The sequence below is a fragment of the Anser anser genome (assembly GCF_964211835.1).
Source record: "Anser anser genome assembly, chromosome: Z".
NCBI lineage: Eukaryota > Metazoa > Chordata > Aves > Anseriformes > Anatidae > Anser > Anser anser.
Window position 1 is genome coordinate 12,372,070 of NC_139723.1, and position 21,943 is coordinate 12,394,012.

At 43.8% G+C, this 21,943-nt stretch overlaps 1 protein-coding gene across 1 annotated transcript in view; it reads left to right on the forward strand.

Annotated features, from left to right (window-relative positions):
- The first annotated feature begins 1,048 nt into the window (after positions 1-1,048).
- The window catches only part of MUSK (muscle associated receptor tyrosine kinase), a 53,049-nt gene continuing 32,154 nt past the window's right edge, over positions 1,049-21,943 (forward strand). The window contains 5 exon segments of the mRNA XM_083816189.1: positions 1,049-1,685; positions 5,312-5,438; positions 8,613-8,764; positions 10,261-10,388; positions 10,906-11,047. Of these exon segments, the coding sequence (XP_083672315.1) occupies positions 1,607-1,685; positions 5,312-5,438; positions 8,613-8,764; positions 10,261-10,388; positions 10,906-11,047 (628 nt within the window). The 5' untranslated portion in view covers positions 1,049-1,606.

Genomic DNA, 21,943 nt, shown 5'->3' on the forward strand with positions numbered 1-21,943 from the left:
GCTTTGTTGTTGTTGCTAGCTCCAGAATTCCTGGAAGATCTGTAACACATGTTCATCAACTGCTTCTGCTGTTATTCAAGCTCAGAGGTGTGCTTGTCTGGGGATCCTTGTTCTTAATCATCCACTGCATGCCCCCAAATTAACATTGCCATTATCACGCGATATTGAACCGCTGGGATTCACACACCTTTATCTCTTGCCAGCCTTATTCATTTGCTCTACTGAGGGGACATCTCTGAGCTGTGCATGCTCTTTGCAGAAATGACTGCTAGTAGGTGGTTAAAACAGAGGGGTTCAGCAAGTAAAGGAAATTCCACAGATCTCAAAGCACCTTTCACTGTGATATGTTATGACTGCACATTCCCTTTCCTCAAATGAGGCCTTTTAGTGCTTTGCAGAGCCAAGCTCACATCCGCTCTGCTGATAACATGATGAAAAGTATCTGGAGTCATGTTCCCAGGGCATCATCATCAATTAGATTCTCCCTAGCTAATTATTCATCTTTTTCTCTTCTCCTCATGCAGATGTTGCCCCCACATCAGCCTTTCTACATGGATAAGACTGATTGCAAATGCTATTCTTATAAATATTTACAGAGGAAAAAGAGGGACCACAAAAGACTTGACATTTTAAAAAAAGATCATATGATGTATGCTGGTGGGATAGGAACAGGCAAGACTGAGTTAGTGAGGAGATCTCCTCAAGACTAATGCTCCTCTGAACCCTCCTAGAAAATAAGCTCTGACTCTCAGTCTTTCACTTAAAACAGAGATGGATACAAAGGTATTTCTGAGGGATTAAAAACACCAGGGGCCAACTTGTGTATTTTCTTCCAGCAATGCCTCTGCCTGTGCCCAAATCCCCTGGGCAGTTGCTGATGTTGAAGTCGAATACTCCTTTCCCCTCAGGGTACAAATGCCATTCCTTCTGTGGCTATTGCCATGTTTTAATCTGTTTCAGGACAAGGATCTGCTTTCCCAGTGCTCTGCAGCAGCTCCCAAACGTGGACAACTGCCTTGGCAAAGGAGGGCTCTTCCAGCTCCCTGATGCCAACCTCTCCCGCTGCAGCAAAGATATCTGTTAAGAAAAGAAATGCCATCAGCAGGGCAACAGGTGGTATATTGCAGCGAATCATGAAAGGGTTATAATAAGACAGAGGGAGCACGTGTGAGAGAGAGAGAGGAGGTAAAAGTGAAAAAGAGGGGGACAAAGCCGAAGGAAGACCCCGTGGAAAGCAATTTTTCTGCCACTGCATTTGCATGGCACTGAACGAAAGGCTTGCTTATTTTACAGCGCTGGGGCCGTGTATGGCCCTGGAAGTGTGCTTGCCCATTGTACTCCTCACTGTTTGCTTAGAAGGAATTCAGGAGGGATTTGCTTTCTCTTGTTTCACGAGCCCCACGTTTCCACGCTGCCCAAAGTGGATACGCACCAGCTGGCCATGTCCATCACTGCTGCCGGGACGGAGAATTCCTGATTATACTTAGAGTCACAGACTCCGCTCCGTCATTAGCGGGGGAGCGCGGCTCGCGTACCGCCGTCCGAAATGCTGCTGGGGAGCTCTGCTCGCCTGGCCTGACAGCGCCGGGCACTCTCCGGACCAAGGATGAAAGACCTGCTGGTGGTGCCCCTTGGGCACGTCCTCACGCTGGCAGCCCTCAGCCTGGCCGAGACGCTTCAGAAAGGTTTGCTGGGAGGGTTTACACCCTGCTCTGCTCCTGCTGAAGGAGGTTTTGCAAAGGGGAAGGCATCTCTGGCAACGGTGGGGTGGGTGGTGTTCCCCAAAATGGGCAAAAATATTCTGTTTTTGGCTTTGTCTGTCTGATGGTCACTTGGATGCTTTTTGGATAGCGGGGAGAATAATTTGTGTCTCGCACTGATTGCTGAGGAATAGCAGCGAGACCTGTTGAAATGGACAGTGGAGAGCTTTGGGTTCAGTGTGGGTGGGATGGACGTGTCCTGTGTTGGCTCACAGGTTTCCACTGCTGGGGGGATGCAGTGCTGCTGAGACCAAGGCTGGTGCTGTCCCGCTTGCCTGTGTCTGCCTGTGGGGGTACACAGCTTGAAGATGATGCTTTAAGGTCTGTATAGGGTATGCATATAAATACAAATAAGCGACTTATCTGTTGCATGCAGCAGGGCATTACTACACCTAGTTTCTCTCCTGCACAGACATGCACACACATACCTTTAGCCAATGCATGAAATGAAAAACAATCTGCTCAGAAAAGTCCCTGAGGTACAAATGGGAACACTGGTTTTCTGGATTTGCCGTCTGGTAACCCTGTGGACAAAGGGATTGATTGCACATTGATTGTCAGGAGACATTTAGAGCATGCCAGAAAATGTCCAGCTTCAGGAAAAAAAAAAAGCAAAAAAAAAACCAACCTCATGGAAGACACTGTTAGTTACCAATTAGGCCCCCGTTGCTGCTCTCACCCAGGTGTATTCTTAAAGCTGGAAGTCAGGTTGGCCTTTCAAAAACGGGGGAAAAATACTTCTTTTTAAGAAAAGCTTTTGAAATTAAAATATCAGCTTTTTGCTAAGACAGTAATGTACATTGGTGTACCCTGCTCTTTTTCAAAGTGCTGGTAGCATGAGACCGGAGGGACAAGAAAACCAAACAGGGAGGTGATTGCTTCCTACCCTGGTGGCACAGTGCAGTGAGGAGATAGGCATCTGTTCCTAAAACATCACGGGCAGCTGCATTGCCACGTCCCTGGAGAGAGGCTGCGTGTGTGAGTGCAGCCCAGAGGTACCCTACAGAGGCCCTGCAGTACGTCTGAGCTGGAAGCACCTCTGAGAGTGGTTGTAGGCCAGAGAAGCCTGTGACGCTGCAGGGGAGGCTCTGTTTTCTGTTCCACTTCGTTGGCTCAGCGTCTCTTGTTTTTAAAAGTGTGAATTCAAACACCAAACCAAATAACCTGGTGGCTTCTGGTGGGTGGGAGGCAATGTGGGATTTGGCTTTCCCACAGGCCCTGTGACTGCCCTTTGGTTCATTTTGCTATCTTGGGTAACTACAGCTGACATCCAGAAAAACGGCACCTGAATGGCTTTGCAGATGTATAGTTTAATTGATTTTCAGTGTTATCTAATCCCACATGGCTACCTAAAAATGTCAGAGAGCCCCAAAGCACGCACACGGAAAGGTCAGGGGCCATTTATATATACTGATAAATATATATTGTACTGTTTTTATTTTATTTCCCTGCATTAAAATCTGGTTATAAAGGCGTCATAAGTTTTGACTGCTCTCCTGAGAAAACTCAGAGCGATGCCAGTACCATGCCAGAGCTTTTCTGACGCTTCTTGTAAGGAGGCACCACCTCGGCCATTTTGGGGCCCTCTTGCCGCTTGTTGACAAAATGGCGGTGCGCTCCACCGCTTACTACACCCTGAAGATACACCACACGACTTTTGGGTTTCTGTCCCACTTCCATCTCACAAAGTGAAAGGAGTACCGCATTCACCTTCCCTGCTGGCCCCACATTTTAATTTTAGTATAGGAAACGAAAAGATCAAATGAGAAGATTGCACGCTACTGTTGTTATCATGGTCATTCTTCAAGGCCATAGAGTTTAGGGTGGTAGGTGTAAAACAATGTTCCTTTTCTGTTTTTTACTATAGGTGTTAAAGGATTGTGAACAGTGCATATCCAACTTTTTTATTCATCAAGTGGCCATTCTCATTGTGACAATGCAATTATAAAACTGGATGCTTTGAATTTTAGTTAATGTAAGAACTTACATTTCTCAGGGTTAAAAAAGCATCATTCCTGAGATCAAGGCATGTGGACAACAGCAATAAAAACATACAATATAAAATTAGATCATAAAACTTCATTTCAGTCAGGCTTAATTCCACCAAAACCTCATAAACTCTGTCATGAAATAACAACATCTCCTTTGAAGTAGACAGGATAACCATCGGTGGAAGTTATTCTCCTAAAACAGCTTCCAGTAACAGGAAAATTTAGGCTTTCTGAAAATCTTCCACTTGCTTTTGCTAGAGTGGGATTCAGCTGGGATGCTATATAGACACTACTTCTATCTAGTATGACCTAAAATGACCCAATAAATTGCAGCCTGTTACAATTTGAGGCAGTGATCTCAAACAGTGAATCTGACAGGGATGAGTTTTAATTAACATTTAGATAGTATAATCTTTAGTGCTACGTTAACTGTAGCTTTAAGATCTTTCTGTATAGGTACAGCAATTACCAGCTACGCAATCTGAAGTCATATAATCCAGAAATGTTATTGAGACAGGTTTGTTCTAATGACAGTTCAAAAGTGTCAGGACTTTTGCATAAACCTGTTAGTGGAAGTCCATCCTTTCTTGCCCTAGCTTCATTCCAGATGAACACCAATGACATTCTAATTTTACCCCCATGTAAAGTAAAAAAGAATTAAGGTAAATGCTTTCTATTATTATTTACTTATACTGGAGTGCCTTTTATTTAACCATTTTTTTAGGAGGAAGGTTAATTTTTTTTTTTTCTGTACCTAAATCTTGTTATACTGAGGAGAGTCAGCAGATACAGTATGGGAAGGATTTTCCTGTGAAAAAAACAGACTGTATGCCAGATACTGCTACAGGAAGAAAGGAACAGGAAGATTCTTGCATCCGCTGAGCATTTGCAAGGTGGTGTTTCAGGAATATGGTATGAAACTAGTTCATGTCAGCACAGCTGTCAATGAAATCCAGCCCAACAAATATTAGATGTATGTCCCTTGCAGCCATACATTAGAAGTCATTCATGTGTCCTGGGATGCAAAGGCTGCAATGCATACCATGCGCAGGAAGAGTGATTCACTAGGCATAACCTTTGATCCTTTCCAGTCCTGCTTAGGGACTTCTATCAGGGTGATGGAAAATGTTTCTAAAGATACATTCAAATAATGCATGATGAGAGATCTGCAATAATAAGTGTCAGACACAGCTATTGCACTTTTAACCCTGGTGCTACTTGGTTAGAAAAGGTGAGAAAAAGACAGGATGTGCAGTAGTCATGCCATATATCTGGAAGAGCTGATGGGCCTTTAGGAGTCTGGTTTTGGAAAAACTCCTGTCTTGTATACCAGGCTGTTCTGTCTTGTGCCCTGTGGAGAAAGCAGAGGGGAAAATGCAAAGCCTGCGGTCAATGACAGCAGACTGCAGGTAACAAATGCAGGGGGACCTCAGTTACAGCAAGTATGTGGAGGGTGCATGAAGCAAGGAGCCATCTGGTGACCTGCAGGGACACCTCTGCCTTGGCCACCTCCCTCTGGGGTCACTGGGAGGTTTTCATATTTTCTTATCCTTTGTGCAGCCCCCTTTATCAGCACTCCTCTGGAAACTGTGGACGCGCTGGTGGAGGATGTTGCCAAGTTCGTGTGTGTGGTGGAGTCGTACCCAGAGCCAGAGATCACGTGGACGCGCAACAGCATTCCCATCAGGTAGGGAGCCACCTGGCCTGCCCCAGGGTCTCCTTCCAAAACATGTGGTGCTTTTTTTCATGACAAAGGTGGCGTTTGGAGGTGGGTCTGCGGTGGGGAAGAGGTCTGTAATTGTTAGTGAATCTTTGTTTCTTAAGGAGTGATAAGAGCACTTTTGGGACTGCTTAGACATGTGGTTGGCAATAACAGAATGAGAAATCTGCTGTCAGTACTCAGGGCAGGGAGCCCAAGTTCTTGCTGTGCTGCGTGCTTTCTTAAAGTGAATGTGAAAAGCCATTTTCTTGGCCATGTGGGCTTGTTGTCACTGTATCTGCATCGATAACAGTACTATGCAGCCTTGAATTTTCTCTGAATCTCAGCTCTGGTTATGTTTGAAGTATCTGTCCTTTGCAGTTTCACAATTTGAGTTGGAGATGGTTTCTGCTGTGAGCAATGCAAGGAATTTGTTCTTCAGCTTCTCATGGTGCAATTCTCTCTCTGTTCCTCAGTTTGCTCCTTTACAAAGGATGCTGTATAATATTTAAATGGAGCATCATTGCCAGACTTGCTGCCTGAGTGTCTGCAGTGCACTTGGAAACTGCACAAAGGAGGTTGTATCATGCCATTCTTTGCTTCTGCATCTCTGTGTTGTGAACTGCCAGATGTTAATGTCCAGGCATTGAAGTGCCTCTGAAAAAGGCAGCCTTGGAAACATGTTATGGAAGTTACTACCATTGCTATAGCCCTGTTGCTGAAGACAGGCCCATGCAAAGCAAACTGCACCCAGTCTTCCAACTCTGAAACCAATTCATATCTGCCAGATGGCTCCACATCAGTTTCTCCTTCTTGACTGCTGTTAGTGACTGTCTCTGTAATGGAAAATTACAGAACAATCTCTACATAACACAGTTCTGTTCTCCAAGGCTGACCTCCATGTTACGCAGATAGTCACCTTCAGTATGGTTCCTGCTGTTGGGGCTGCAGATCAAAAGCACCCTTCAGCTATTGGTTCAGGAGACTCCAAACAAGCCATCAGCAGGAAGAGGTTTTACTGCTAGGAAGCCCATTTTAGAATAAGAAAAAAACAAACAGATTTCTACATGTATTGCCTTCAGAAATCTGATTTATTGCCTGCAACAGAACCTCATCAAAACCCTGTTCCTAACACTTTTGATGTAGGGTGGAAGTCCAAGTTTCCACAGATGTTATTTCCACATTAGGTCACGTTCCTCCAAATTCCTTTCCCATTCATGACGCCATGCCTGAAAATCCGAACTGGCAGAGGAAGCCATTCATGCAGGACCATGGAGATGACATGCCTTTTTAACCCCATGGTCTTTAAAATTTCACTCTGCTGTTGTAGGATCATATGAAAAAATGATAATTTTTGCCCCAGTCTGCACTTCCAGAAGCCCAACACACCTTTCTAAATCCATCCTATTTTCTCTGAGACACAATGACTGAATAGGAAAATACCAATCAAAAAAGCTCTCCTGGAGAGCTCGGCTGCTTCATTGCTTTCCCACATTTGAGACACCGTTCTGAAGCAACATGAATAGCAACAACTACATCACTTTCCCAAATCTCTGCTGGAGTTAATAGTTGGTGCTAGTGAATACACAAGCTAGGGCCAAAGACAAGGAAATATCTGAGCTAAGACTATCTCTGTTATTTTCCAGAAACGTGGATGAAAGTATTTCACAATAGAAAAAGATCGGATCAGTGGACTTTTTTTTTTTTTTCTGGAAAAAAGTATAAATATATTTATGTGTGTGTATGTGTCAGACTTCAAAGGGGCCAACTACAGCAAGCAATAAATAACTGATAGTTATTTTACTTATGAAATTTTCTTCTGTTGCCAAGGTCCAAGCACCCTGGACAGACAGCTCAGCTAACCTTCAAAACAATGCAGTGTGTAAACATTCAGCTTCAATGCGAGTAGTGCCAGGACAGAGGCTATTGTCAGCACTATTTTTCTGGAAGCTCCTTTACATGTTCCTTTTGGTGTCAAAACTTGTGCAAGTAGACTGGTGTGTCCTGGGATGACCTCAGCCTGTAACATGGCGAGTGGCACATTCAGACTATGCAGTAGCTGGTGTATGTTTTTCAGCAGTGAAAGATGAAAGGGGACATACTTAGGCTTCAGGAATTTTATTTGTGATAGCTTGGGAGACAGTCCTCTAGTGATTTTGCTACTAGTTGTTGGAGTGAATGGCATGAAAGTCCTTCCAAAAAACAGCGACGGTGTGAAAGTCAAACATGGAGGAACTTATGAAATATTATGCAAATTTTCTTCCTCTAACGTTTTACTGTATTTTTCCAGTTTTGCAATGAAAATCAGAGAGCAGTCCTCTGCTTTCTCATCGTTTGTGCTTTACTCTCTCTCTAACATGCACATGCACACACAGCATACTCTCATTTAGAATTTGTCTTTGATCTGTAGATTTCTCTGCAAAATCCCGTACCTTTGTTGATCAGACTTCAAGGCTTTTCCGGACTTCTCAGAAGTCCCCAGGTTAAAACCTGCTGTCATTAAATTATAGCTATCCTTACATCCTCTAATCTTTAGATGGATTTTTTTCTTCAGTACATTTCTTTCTTTCTTCCCCCCCCCTTTTTTTTTTCCCCCATAAAAACAACACTTCTATAGTTCCAAACAAATAAGCAAAAATGCTCCCAGATACAAAAAAGACAGAGACAAAAATGCTTGGGTTTTGGTTGCTGTCTTTCTTTTTTCACATACAACAAAGATATTGCCAGAAAATCATACCTTTTGTGGAAAAAACAAAACAAAACAAAACAAACCAAAAAACTCTGAAGAAAATTTCTGTAAAAAGCTTCAGTCGGAGCCATTTCCTACATATGCAGTCCTTCCTTGGGTGGTTATACCTAAAACAGGACCCACCTGGATTAAGGTTATTCTTGTTCCAGACAGGATTCTAGACAGTGAGCCCTCCTCACCTTCCCAGCATCTGCTGGAGGCAGCATTGCCACCATGCTGGTGTCCATCAGGAACTGAATGGTTGAGTGAGGACCAAACCAAATATTAAGCCCCACCTTGATGTTTCCAGTGCTTTTATTTGTCTTTAGACGTTGTAAATGGGAGGTACAACCAACTGCTCTTTGTGGTGGCACCACCGGTCTCTGGACACAGGTGCAGTGCCCTCTCCCCACCACCTGTGCTCTGCCCCGCAGGCTGTTTGACACCCGGTACAGCATACAGAGGAACGGGCAGCTCCTGACCATCCTGAGCGTGGAGGACAGCGACGATGGGGTGTATTGCTGCATGGCAGACAATGGGGTCGGCGTGGCCGCCCAGAGCTGTGGAGCTCTGCAAGTGAAGATGCGTAAGTGGGAAGGCAGCAAAGCTGACAGTGGTATCTCCTCCCCAGGATCATCTGACTGTGGTGCTCGGCCTATGGTTTGGGGGAAAAATCACAATTCTTGTGCCTTAAAATATAAATTCACCTAAAGATGAGGACGAGACAGCTGGTGGCAGGGGAAGGCACAGTGTGAGGGTGCGGCTGAGAGCCTGAGCAGAGCTCAGGGTGACGCACCTTCCACGTAGGGCTGTGTGTGGGCCTTGGTGGCTGCAGGCCCCGGAGTGAGACATGGCACGTCACACCATATCTTTGGGATGTGCCATCCATGGTGCTTTGAATGGCACAAGAACTGTTTGTGTAGCAGAGGATAAAAAAAAAAAAAGCTTTGATCAACACCCGTTGAACAAAACTTCATAAAAGCAGCACAGCTTGATAGATTGGCCCTTTGTAGCAACGCTGCTTAAATCCCCTGTGAATTTTAGACATCAGATGTCACTAATCAGATTTACGGCTAAGGGTGGTAAAAGTGAGTGCACACTGTTCAGATGTTCTTAAGTGAAGTCTTGAAAGGTCTGGAGCATCACGGTGTAAATCTCATCATCCCCTTTGGAGAGCAGGGGCCTGGCTTTTGCAAAAGGCCCATGCTCTGGGCCTGGTCAAGCTGAACTCATGTGACTGAGCTCATGTGCACAAATGCTGAGCCATCCACAGAGGAGGGCTAAAACATCTGTTTGTATAAAAGGGCTTGTGAGTGCTTGTGAGCCTGATGCTCCAGACTGGGCAGTCCTGAGGCCCTCAGCCCCACATTCACCTGCAGGCAGGTGATGCTCTCTGAAATATGATTTTCTGCTGGTATGGTAGTGCTCCGGGGAAACAAAACTCAAATCTCCCAAAATGCGGAGATGGAGATCTTTTTTACTGCCAGCACAGTCTCTTTGGGTAAAAGAAATTTAAATTTGCCCCATATTAACTTTAAGGGAGTTTTATTTTTTTTCTTTCTAAGGATCCTTTCTGCTTTTTACTGGCATGGTCATTAATTCTTCAGTTAGGGACATTAACTGAGTTTACATGCCCTTCTTGTTGACCTAGAGACAATGTCAAATTAAAACCATTTCAAAACTAATTCACTCCATATCTGAGCTTTCACACAAGGCATTGTTTACGCTGAAAAAATGTCAAAACCTGGAATGCAAACATTCTTCAATATTGGAAATACTTTTATTTGGATCTGGATTTCAGCCCAGATCCTAATTCAAATGACTGTCAAACTCCACTCCTGAAAACAAATGACCCATGCAAGATAGGTGCTTTTGAGTCCATATACTGAAACTCTGAATGCTGCACTTAAGAAAGCTTTTACTTCTCAAGGTAGCTCATGCCCTACCAAGGCCTGTCTGTCTTTCAGCTACAGCAATATACAGAGAAAGCAATAAGAGATTTTGCTGACATTTCTGAATTTGACCTATTCTTGTACCTCGTACCTTCAGTTCAAGTTTAATTTTTACCTTTTCAAATTTTAGGACCAAAAATAACCCGGCCACCTCTAAATGTGGAAATCATAGAAGGGTTAAAGGCTGTTCTTCCATGCACAACAATGGGAAATCCAAAACCTTCTGTTTCATGGATCAAAGGAGAAACCATTGTAAAGGTGAATAGAGAATGAATTTTCAATATTGCTGGCTATTTGCTAAAGGTACGGTGATAAAATATTATCATAACTTGCAGCGTTTCCAAATTCTACTTGCTGGGAAGAAAGCATTTGGAAAATCCTTGGCTCATCTCATAAATGCCTGCGTTCACAATAATTCTGCCTATAAACAAAACATTTTCTGTGTCTATATTTTACACTACTTTTATTACCACTAAGCATGGCCAAATGCTGCAAAATACATTTGTGAGTATTTTCATAAATAAGATCTAGGGAGCAGCTTGGCTAAGATTGAGGGCCCTATGAATGCTGTAATTTACTGGTCTGCAAAAATAAGCATGGGCCAGTATATTGTGAAAATGCTGAGCAGGAAGAGCTGTCCCCAAATTCTTCAGTTGCAGGGCAGCACAAATAATTTTTATGCATGTAAGCCTAATCTTTGCAAGTGGACATTTGGTGCTGTTTGTGGACAGGATGTACGTAAAGCTCTCACCTCGGTCCCTTCTTCCTCTGGCAGGAGAATGCTCGCATTGCTGTTCTCGATTCAGGGAATTTAAGGATCCACAATGTTCAGAGAGAAGACGCGGGGCAGTACCGGTGCGTAGCCAAAAACAGCCTGGGCACAGCCTATTCGAAACCTGCAACGGTGGTCGTGGAAGGTGAGTAGTGCTTGCGCCAGGATCCAGCTCTTTGTGCTGACCTTGCAAGCACACACAATTAACTTGTATTAAGCTGAAGTACCAGCTTGATGTTGACAAAAACATTGCAGGGTGACTCAAGAGGCAGAAGAAGGGAAAGGAAAGGAAAGAAGAGTGAGAAACAGGAAGTTTGTCCATTGCTGGTTGATGGTGAAAGAGTCATTGCCCATGGCTGCTGTGGCTCTGGTGGGAAATTTGTCTGAGTAGGGACTCCAAAATCTGTCTACTGATCTTCCCTTTGGACTGAAGTTTTCCAAGAGGCCAGCTTGTTTCTTGTTCGGAAGGTCTCACCAGAACTGTCGTGGGTTATATACTATGGCTTGTGGATTGGACTCGTAGGAAGCTGATGGCTCTGGAAACTGGCTGCAAGAAACCTGGTTGCAGACAGCTGCAGCTCCAAACGGTGCAGCTTTATGTGTGTGTCCCTTCAATTTCCCTCTGATTTTCCATCTGAATTGGTTGATTCTTCAGCTAAACAGAGCTGTTCTCTTTGAGGACTTGCACATTTTCTGCCCGCTAAACTGAACACCAGATTGATTTTTCAGTTTCTGGTCTTTACGTGCTCAGTATCCTTATTTTATTTACAGAAGGTGTTTGCTCTCTGGTATAAATCATAGCCAGTTTCATAGTGCTGAGACCAGTGGACTGCAGGGGCAACCAAATGTAGGCAATGAAGCATTCAAGGTTCCTGGATCCTGAAAGAGAAGTTGGGTTAAGCAAAGTTTTGCAGAGTGGGAAGAGGAATGACCGAGTCAGTAGATGAACTCTTTTTTGTTTCATTTTCAGAATGAAATAATCTGTACTGCAAAAAGTGAAGAGAAGGGTCTGTTTGCCTAACAAGCTTCAGAAGATTGTTATGGTTACATTTGGCCCGAGATTATCAGAGGTTATTCAGGGCACAATCCTGTTTCTAAAAGGACCATTGACATTCTTCTGGGAGGAGGGTCAGGTGTATTAGATCTGACTACAAATTACTGTAGGCGTGCTGTTTTCCTAAAGAATACATTCATTTTCCTTTCTTTTTCTAATATTTACATGTACAGACTTCAAGTATGTTAGAAATTCCTTAAATAGCTTAATACAGGAAGGTAGCTGTTCCTAATCTAGATTCAGAACTGTGTTTCTTCTCAACTCGGAGTGATGAGGCAGGCTGATGGTACTCAGACGTGGCTCAATAAAGCCTTGGACCTAGGTTCTGCTTTGGCTCCACTGCTGAGGGAGTGGCCAAAGACTAATCAAGAAGTGACTGAGGCAATTGCTCATTGCCATGCTTGTAGACCCCTCCAGTCCATGCAGAAGAGCCACAGGCACTAGGGTTTTATTGCTTGGATCTACTAGACTGGGTAAGGGAATCTAAAAGTGGGCTGGAACTACACCAAAATATAGGCTGTGAAGGTTGATACCTTGTTTTGTCCCTGTCTCCAGAATTGTACAGTCGAATATTAATTCAAGGAAAGGCAAATTAATCCCCAAATATCCTACTTGCAAAGGAGAGTCTGTGTGTGCTCTTTTTAAAAGGAGAAAGATTAGTTCTTAATTAATCAATGGCAGCTCAGTACTCCCGTACAACCTATCCCTTCATGTTCCCTTCATGTGTTGTGTTAACAAAGCAATGCTGTTCTCTGGGCTTGCCTTGGTTTTTCTGGTAGGGCACCCATATAATACACCTTGTTTCAGGCTACCACCCAAACTAGACTGATGCATGTTTGTTTTACTTTTTTGGCTCCCAAAATCCTAAGGTAATAATCCTGACTACAGCTTACTGTGTACACAGATCTCTTCCCCTCCTGGTATTTTAGATCAACTCTCATGAATATTTAAAATACAGACTTACTCACGTACCCGTGTATGCATGCGTGTGCACACACACATGCTCAACCCGTTGCACACCTCTTTTATAGCCTGGCTCACCCAGGTTATCATTATTTTTAGTATTCCTGCCTTTATACCCCCTTAGCATCAGCATGTTAAAATAGATCCAAGTCAATAATAGTTTAAAATGACTCAATGCAGGAAAATCACACTTTAGTCGGCCTTCTCTGAGCATTCATTAGAGCCCTGTTTTCATAAAACTTAGGAAAACACGCTGTTTTCTGCTTCTCTGTAATAGTGCTACAATAGTTTTCCTTAAAACTTGCTGTTACCACTCACTGGAGTTACCATCCTGCATAGTGTGGCTTAATATTAAAATAAAATGACTAACGTGGCTTGTTAACTATGAATATTTAATCCCGAAGCAAATGCCCATTCAAAGAACTGTGCAAATATTTATGCCTAGCTAAATCAAGATCAGGTGGGCCCTGATTTCTGAAAGAAGTTTCTAATTTTCTGTTGTGAGCTTCCATTTTAATGAGTTCAGCGTTAGTCCTGCAATTAGTTCAAAGTGCGGAGGCATCCAGCTTTGGCAAGACACACTCTGTGAAGACAGGTACGGTCCGACACACTTTTAAATAACTTGATGAAGCAGTGCCTGGAAACAACAGCGAGTCTCACATATAGGACATCCTCTGCGCTGGGTCTACCAGCTCAAACAACTGATGACAGCCTTGGCCCCCGTGTTTGCACTGGTGAGGTGCCTTGCAGTCCTGCTTCTTGGCTGGTTTCTGCAGCCCAGGGCAAAACAGCATGAAAAATGCTGCTATTTTGATTTCCCAGATTGTTCTTCTCTCCATGTGGTCTTTCCTCAACCTTTACAATACTGGCCTCTATTTATTACTTTTAAAGCAAAGTGGAAATACTTTGAAGGCTTTGTTATTTTCAAAGCAAAGTGTAAATAATTTGAGCAATGATTTTAGGGGAAATTTCTGGTGTGGCTCTTGTCACAAAACGGAAGGCAGTGAAGAGCTTTCTTAGTGGGACTGATCCCTTGGTTGTTTCTGATGTCAGCCAGGGAGTGGGAGTGAGGCGAGGGTCCTCTGCACCCTGCCCGAGCCCAGCAGCCTGCTCCCTCTCCTGGGGCGGGTTTCAGGCCCCTACATTCACGTGATGAACTAGTGAACTCTCATCAGTTAATGAGCCTTCATACCCAGAACTGGGTCAGGATTTTAATTGAAAGGGTTGAAAAAGCCTGTCCATTCAGACCATTTTTTTTTTCCCCCTCCCTTTGCTCCAAGTTCAGGGCAAACCCATGTGTATTTGGACAACTCATGGTGAAATGTTTTCTCTCCTTAAAAAGCAAAATCAATTAGGGGCAGAAACATGATGACAATGGAGGTGGCTGCTGACAGCAGTGAGTGGGCAGGGGAGGAGGGGAACAGGGAAGCCTTCTTCCACAGCACTCTGCAAAGCAAAAGAAATGAACAACGGGCTGTTTGCTGGCCCTGTTAAAATTGGCATGTGAGGATGAATTCCTGTTGCTCACGTACATTTGGTGGTGGCTACAAGAGGTAACATGTCCACTGAGATAGAGGAGTGATATTATCATCTCGGCCGCTTGCCAAGAAATGTGTTTTTAATTTCCTGGAGACAGCATTTCTGGCCAGCAGTTTCGTATTCATTTTCTAACTTAATCATTTTTCTAACTAGCAGTTTAATCGCTGCATTATCTGTTTTGATAACGAGCACTTCTGCTCACCCTAGAGTAGAAGAACAATTATATACTGCAGTATATAAATGAAGTAGTAGCTTGCCAAAGGACTGGTCAATATTTATACAAATTTCCTGTTGATTGCTGTACCAATGAATAAAATGATTCTGTGGCTGAAAGGTTGCTGGATGAATTCAGGATTCAGGGCTGTGGTAGAACAGAAGTTTTCACTTGCTTATGTGGCTTGTAGTTCCTTCACATATTCTAAGGATGAACCTTATTGACAAGATGTTGGCTGAAATAGCTAAGGAGTTGCATCCAGATTTACCTAACAATCACTGCTGTGGAAATAAATAGGAGAACAGCTATTGCCTTCAGTAATGTTGAGAGTTGTCCTCAAGTGCAGAAATTCCCTCTGATGTCAATGAAAGCTGAAGGCAGGGTACAGACTCCCGTGCTGTGCCAAGAATGTATTTCTTGGCCCTCGTCTGAGCATTTGACATCTGTGGGGTCTGCATGGTAGGCAACATTAGTGAGATGTCCATGGGTTTTCTCTTCATGTACTGCACAGCTGTAACACGCTGCAGAACAAGAGGAATTTTCAGTTTTCATTGGTATTTGCTGTGACATTGATCCAGGCCATAAATAGGACCAGTCCAACAAAAGCTATGCAAGGGCTCATCAGGTTCAGCTTCTGGGCTTACTGCCTAAAACTGCACACCCTCTGCAGTCCACATGGCTTGCCATGTGTAACAATGATATTCTCCATACCCATTGTGGATAAATTGTGTGTCACTGAAAGGATAAATTTAAAGCTACAAGCTCTCGACCAGTGAGAGGCATGAGATTATTTCCTTTTGGGCACACTTGTCAAACAGAGAGGGAAGCTGTCCATTTTTTTTATTTTTTTATTTTTTTATTATATTATAATATATTATTAACACATGGAATAAATTCCTCTGAATGGCTTTGCTTTACTGTCTTGCAATCTTTTTCAGATGTGGTGCTTATAACCATTATTCAAAGTATATATAATTCCTGCATCAATTAAGAAGCCTGTATTGCAAAACAGCAGGGAAACTATACGTTTTGTGATGACTTACAGGCCTGTTGATCTGGCTCTGTGTTCTGGCAGCTTTTTGCTCTGTTTAGGAGAATGCTTACTGTTCTCCTTGGGAGAAGCAAAGTGTCACTTCATGAATAGGTAGAGATGACTTCTGTCCTGCATGGTCTCCGTTCTTAACAGAAAAAGTTTCAAAACAAAATTGAAAAGTTGACCATGAATGATTGGCAGTTTAGAAGGAACAGCTGTTTATAGAAAAGGTGTAAAAATATAAACCATATGCTTCTGTAACAGACTAATTTATTTCTATAGCACCAACTGTGGAAAGAGCATCTTCTAGAAATGAATGGTGTCACTGACTTTAAAATGTGCAAAGGGTTGTGGTGGATTACATACTAACTGAATTCAAGGTTGAATGCTCTTTAGAGAGGTGTCCATCCATTCCAACAGCAGCATGCATGTGGAACTCAGGTCTTGCAGGAAGGTGATGTTGGTTCAGTTAGCTTTTTAGCCTTGCATATTTTTTTTTTTTGTGTGTGTGTGTGTCTATGTGTGCACAATTTCTGAAAAAAAAAAAAAGGAAAAAGAAAAAGAAAAATGTTTTAAGCTTTTTCTTCTCCTGAAGGTGAACAACCTTCCTCACCTTCCTGTGGTGCCTTTCTAGGTGTTGTACCCAGCTAGTGAAACCTCCATTATTCCCAGTTTGCTCAGTGATGCCTTTTTAGTTTGATACCCTGAATAGCAAAGAAAAGGTCATAAATTCTTGGACTGTCATGTAAAAGGAAAGATCACATGGGTGGCTCTGGTGGCTGTATACTGACTTATATGCACCTCCATCTTGTGATTTGTGTGAAGTTGATGTTGATCTCCAGCCTGTGGCACCAGAGAGTCGTGGAATTTTGGAGTTTTGGAGTATACTGTATGACGAGGTTTAGTTTTTGAAGTCATCATTGCACAAAGGCAAGTCTAGAAATCAACAATCTTAAATCTGTCAGGAGAGAAAGGAAGAAAGAAACAAAAAAGTTAGCTAGAACAAGTGCAAGAATATCCAATGTGCTTGTCAGGAAACTAATTGGATTCTCCAGAGATTTCATGATATTTTTGGATCTAATCTTCTTTCCAGTTTCCAGTTGGCATTGATCGAGGGCTACTGATCCTTTATCCAGGCAGTCTCCTTCATCCCTCTTTTGAAATGTTCCTACTTGACTTTCTCCCGTGCCAATATGTGACAGCACAAAAATGAAACAAATCAAGAGCAGAAGCAATGCTCCTCAGGCTACCCTGACTTAGATATTTGTTTTTGTGTTCCAGCTCTGGTAGATAGAAGTCTTTTCCTGCCCGCAGTTTATTGCTTATTACTAGCTACTAAAATAATACTCTGCCACAGGCCACAAAAATGTTCCCCTATAAGCCACTTGTGAGAGCTGCCTGAGCCTTAAAAATAGGAAGGTCTTCCTTGGAGAATCATCCCTTCAAAGGGAAGGATCTACCAGAGCATAGTTAGACTCAGTCTAGATTTTTTTTTTTTATTGTTTAATTATTGGGCACAGTGAGGGGACAGCAGTGTGAGTGGCAGCAGAAAGCAGTTCCTTGGCTATATATTTAACAGGCTGCCCTCAGTAAGTGTAACACACTAGGTTTCTTTAGCTGTTTTGTGTATCTTGTCTGTAGTCTTGGGACAAATTTGCATCACAGATAAATCAGAAGACAAGAAAGTCACATCATATTTCAGGTTTTTTTCATATTTTCATAAAAATGAAAACATGCATTTAGTCTAAAGAACCTCTCTATTCAGAGGGACCACAGTCTGGAGATGGGTCCAATTTCAAATGAGAACTGCCTCTGGATGTGCCATCCAGAAAGTTTTCTACACTTTTGTGCCGACACTTCTGTATTTGGAGTAGATGAGATAGAAAAGGGAGGTACCAAGGTGTGACTGCAGCAGCTGGTCAGGACATTTCAGGTGAGGTGGAAGTCAACCCATTGCCAAGAAGCAGACTGACAGCGCTAACATGACACTTTGTACTTAAACACTGGGCTTGGTTTCCCCAGGGAAGCTCTGATACTGACAGAGAGAAGGAGCAGGCAGGGTCCTGCAGCAATAAATGGGGAATACTGCAGGTCATTGTTAGCACTGCAAAGGGTCTGGGGGGAGGGAGCACTGCAGGGAAAGAAAACAGAACCCAGCTGGCCTCTAATTACACCAGAGTAATTGTCTGGCCTCAGCGGGGTAGCGTGGGTGTAACTGAAAGCCCAGAATATCCCATTAAACCTCCTCCTGCCTACTGCAGTCACCGTCGTCATCCTGAGGTTCTCAGATGCTGCAGATACGACCATAGCGCTAATTACAGGGTAACGGGGCAAGCCACAGGAGAAGGAAAACAGCCGCAGACCTTCTGGAAAGGAACACACAAGCACGAGCTATTCGGCCTGCTCCTACTCTGGTGTGGCACGGGCACAAGGTGTCTCCCACCTGCCTCCCAGTACCTCCCAGTGACTGTTGGTGGCCTCCTGTGTGGAGGAGATGCAAGGCAGGCTTCCTAGGAGCATAAGGTTTTAACAAGTAATATACCAGCAATCCATCTTTAATGGGCTGTTTCCTTCTGCAAAAACCTCTCTCTCCTAACACAGACCTCAGAAAGACACTTTAAAGATATGTCAGTTCCTCACATAATGGCATGAATTGCATTTTTATGAAAAAAATAGATCCTGTAGACAAAATCCCTCTGGCCTGCAGACCGTGTTGGGTAGCTGGGAAGCATGTGCTTCCTGCACAACAAGGAGAGTCAAGGACAGAGAATATCCATAGCTGTCAGGTACAGGGGGGCAGAGCAAACAGAGACTGTTGTCCTCCAGTGACTGGCTTTTCAAAACGAGATAACAAAACAGAGCTGAAGATACACAAAGGAGGGTTTTCCAGGCAATATGGAAATTTTATAGGATCTAGTTAAATATCTACTTTTGGTAAGGTGCCTGTGGGCCAATACCCCTTTTACTCAAGGCTGTTGCCCCCTGTCTCCCAAGGACCACTCCCACCTTTCTCATTCAGGGAGCCTTGTGGGAGATGAATGCACCATTTATTTTTTCCACTATAACTGACTCTTCCAAGTGGTACTGCACTAGATTTTGGTCCTAGCTAGTTCCAGAGTGTTCTAGTTTTATTTTTAGGGTGCCTACACTATTAAACAGAGTGTGCTGGCTGTTGTGCCACTGTGCAGGAATGGTCCCCACATATCCCCCAAAATGAATGTAGTCCCTCCTGGAAAGGACATCTCAGATTCAAAGTTGAGGATAGGGAACAAACATAGATATCTGTATTCGGAGGATCAGTTAGAGTTTTTGGCACTGAAACCCAAACAGACGTGAGAGGGAGAGTGCTAGGATCATAAACACCACGGATGAGGTGAGCAGGGAACAGGCCATTTGCTGTTACCCTCCAACAAGAAGCATCCTAGCAGCCACCACGAGCAGCACTTTAAAACAAAGGGAAGTACTTTTCACATGGCATGCAATTAAATTTATGGCACTGCTGTTACCTGCTGGTGGAGACCAGATGTCAGGACGCTGCAGGGCTTATCTCAGTTTTGGGTATCCCAGCAGTGCTTGTCATTGCCTACTGCAGGAAGACTTTTTTGTTTTGCCACGGAACTGCACAAGGTGATCCCACTAGTTGTTGCGGAAAGGCAACCCAGGTGCTGCTTTTCACCGGTCTCTTTCCCTCTCCGGATTGGTTTCCAACACAAAGGGAATGGACAGAAGAGCTGCTCTTTGATTCAGGAGACCAGCAACTTCTCTTCCAGTCTTGTAGGCAGCAGCAGGTAACGGCAGAGTTAAACAGCGCATGGTGTGTCTCGATATGGTCGAAAGCCAGATCGTGGAGAGATCTGGAAGGGTCTTTCCTTCAGAGAAACCAAACACATCTATAAGACGAGTACTGACATGAAAAGAATTTCCTTATTCATTTCCTTGGGAAGTAATTTGAACACGTTATCCCCGCTTGTCCTTGAATCTGGTGTTTGCTCTGTATATAGAAAAGAACGCTTGTACAGAACAGGTTTTATATAGTTACACAGGACATAAGCTATCTATTTACATTTTACTCCTCGTTATTATAGCTTTGCATATTTGCATGGTCTGCTTCTAGGATTCCAGGGACATCCACATGCGATGCAAAGTCTTTCAAAGATGAGAAGTTCCTGTGCCGGCCAGTGCATTTAACATTCAGTGAGTCCTTCTGCTGATGCAAATTGTCCCACTATCCATAAATCTTGGCGCTCACCCTAGAATAAGGTTACCTTGGAAAGCTGCTATTGCCTTGCTAAGAAAAACTTGCTTTGATATTAGATACCAGAGCTGAGAGTCTGAAGGCATATGCTTCAGGATGGAGATGTTGTAGTTTCCTCCACCTCCCTTCCATGCACATCTCAAATTGTCCTGGCTGTCCACCTCATGGGGTTGTTGTATAGCCTCAGGCCTGAGGTTGCATGTCTGTATATTGCTGTGCTGTTTGGCCTGTGTTGCACGAGGTCTTAGAGCTACTGCAAGCCCCAAACCTCCCAGATCACATATCAGGAGCCAGAACTGCTCGGAGATTTTGAGATTTTGAGAAAAACTCGGAGAAATTGAGATTTGGTAGAAAATGTTGAAATTTCAAATGCGTTGGTGTTCATGCCCCAGATTAGCATGGTAACCAGCTGAAGGGCAGCAGTACAAATGGGGCAGGCTGATGAAGCACGGCTTGCTTATGGCTCTATGCAGGCTCTTGTCTAGGGCCAATGCTTAATAGTGCTGTTGCCTTAGAAATAATATAAGGGTTGTATGCATTTCCTACAGCATTTGTTCTTTTTTTTTTTTTTCCCTTGGATTATCTCTATGCACATGGTTCTCTGGCAATAAGCATGTTTGGATGAGGATTAAATAGAAGAAGGTAAGAAATTTGATAGAGATAAGTGGAAGTGTCTCATATCAGCTTTGCCTGTGGTGATTTGTTCCTCTTTGTAATTACTTGGTAGGCTTGCAAAAAGATAAACTTTGCAAGTTTTGATGAGAATTACTCAGAGATCAAAGCAAAACTGACCTCACAGTTATCTTGGGGTTTAATCATCAACCCAACACCTTCAGCAGGGGGTGGAAGGGTGGCAGCAGGCTGCGAGTAGCAGCCAAGGTACACTGTGAGCTGTTCCCATACAGAGGTGCGTGGTGAGCCGTGCATGGAGCCTGCCTCTGGAGCTGCTGCTGCTGCTTGCTGAAAAATTTGTTTGTTCTCTGAGCCAGTGTGACTGTGCCTGGCTTGTTCAGCCTGGGGCTTGGCGTGCCGCAGGCTGCAGCACACAGAGTTCATCAATAAATGCAACGTGCAGTGGGTTTTCAGGCCTGATATCTCAGGAATTATTAGGATTTTACTGGGACTAATTTGAAATGTCAGAAAATACAAATGCTGCAGCTTTCTATGCATTTATAAATATATTTTCAGACATCCCCTTATCTCTCACTGGTGGGAAGGAAACTGTAGCCCCTCTGCTTGGTACTGCTCTGGCTTAGGTTTGTCAGGAGGAGTGAATGGATATGAAAGGAATGAATCTGGATGGAGATTTAGACAACTGAATTTCTTACTGGCAAAGGCTCCAATCACGTTGGCACAAGTTTAAGGTCCTGCAGAGCACACAGGTGGTAAGCATGAACGATTTTATGCAGATTAGTAAGCAAAGTTCCAGCCTGGAGAGCCCCTCTGTAGAGAAGGAGCCGTTTCAATCTGTCATGCTTCAGGTGTGAAAGAACTACGGGAACATTGGCAAACAGAAATGAAAAAGTGCTTACAGACTAGTTACTGAGTGTTTACATGTGAAGAGTACAGAGGACAAAGGATTTGCCATGGTATTTGTACAGGGGAAGTTCCCAAGGTGATGTATACCATGCCAGTTATCGCGGCAGCACAGGCCGTCAGTTCCTAGGACCAGAGGAGAATATCTTTAGCTCATGGGAGCTGCCTTTACCCACGGCATCGTGCAGCATAGCTGGCAAAATTTTTCAGCATGTGACTTTCATAACCAGCCCAAAGGCCCTTTTCCATGATAAAAGCAGAACACTCAGGCGCGGTGGGCAGGCTGGGATGTCAGATCTTGCAGTGTGTAGAAGGCAGGCCTTGCTCACGCGTTCAGCCAGGCCAAGACAGGGAGGGAGCGAGCACCCACTGTCTCTACATGGTTGCTGGCACAGCGGAGTTCTCCGTGGCCTTAGCTCAGTTTGGACTACCAGGTACACTTCATAG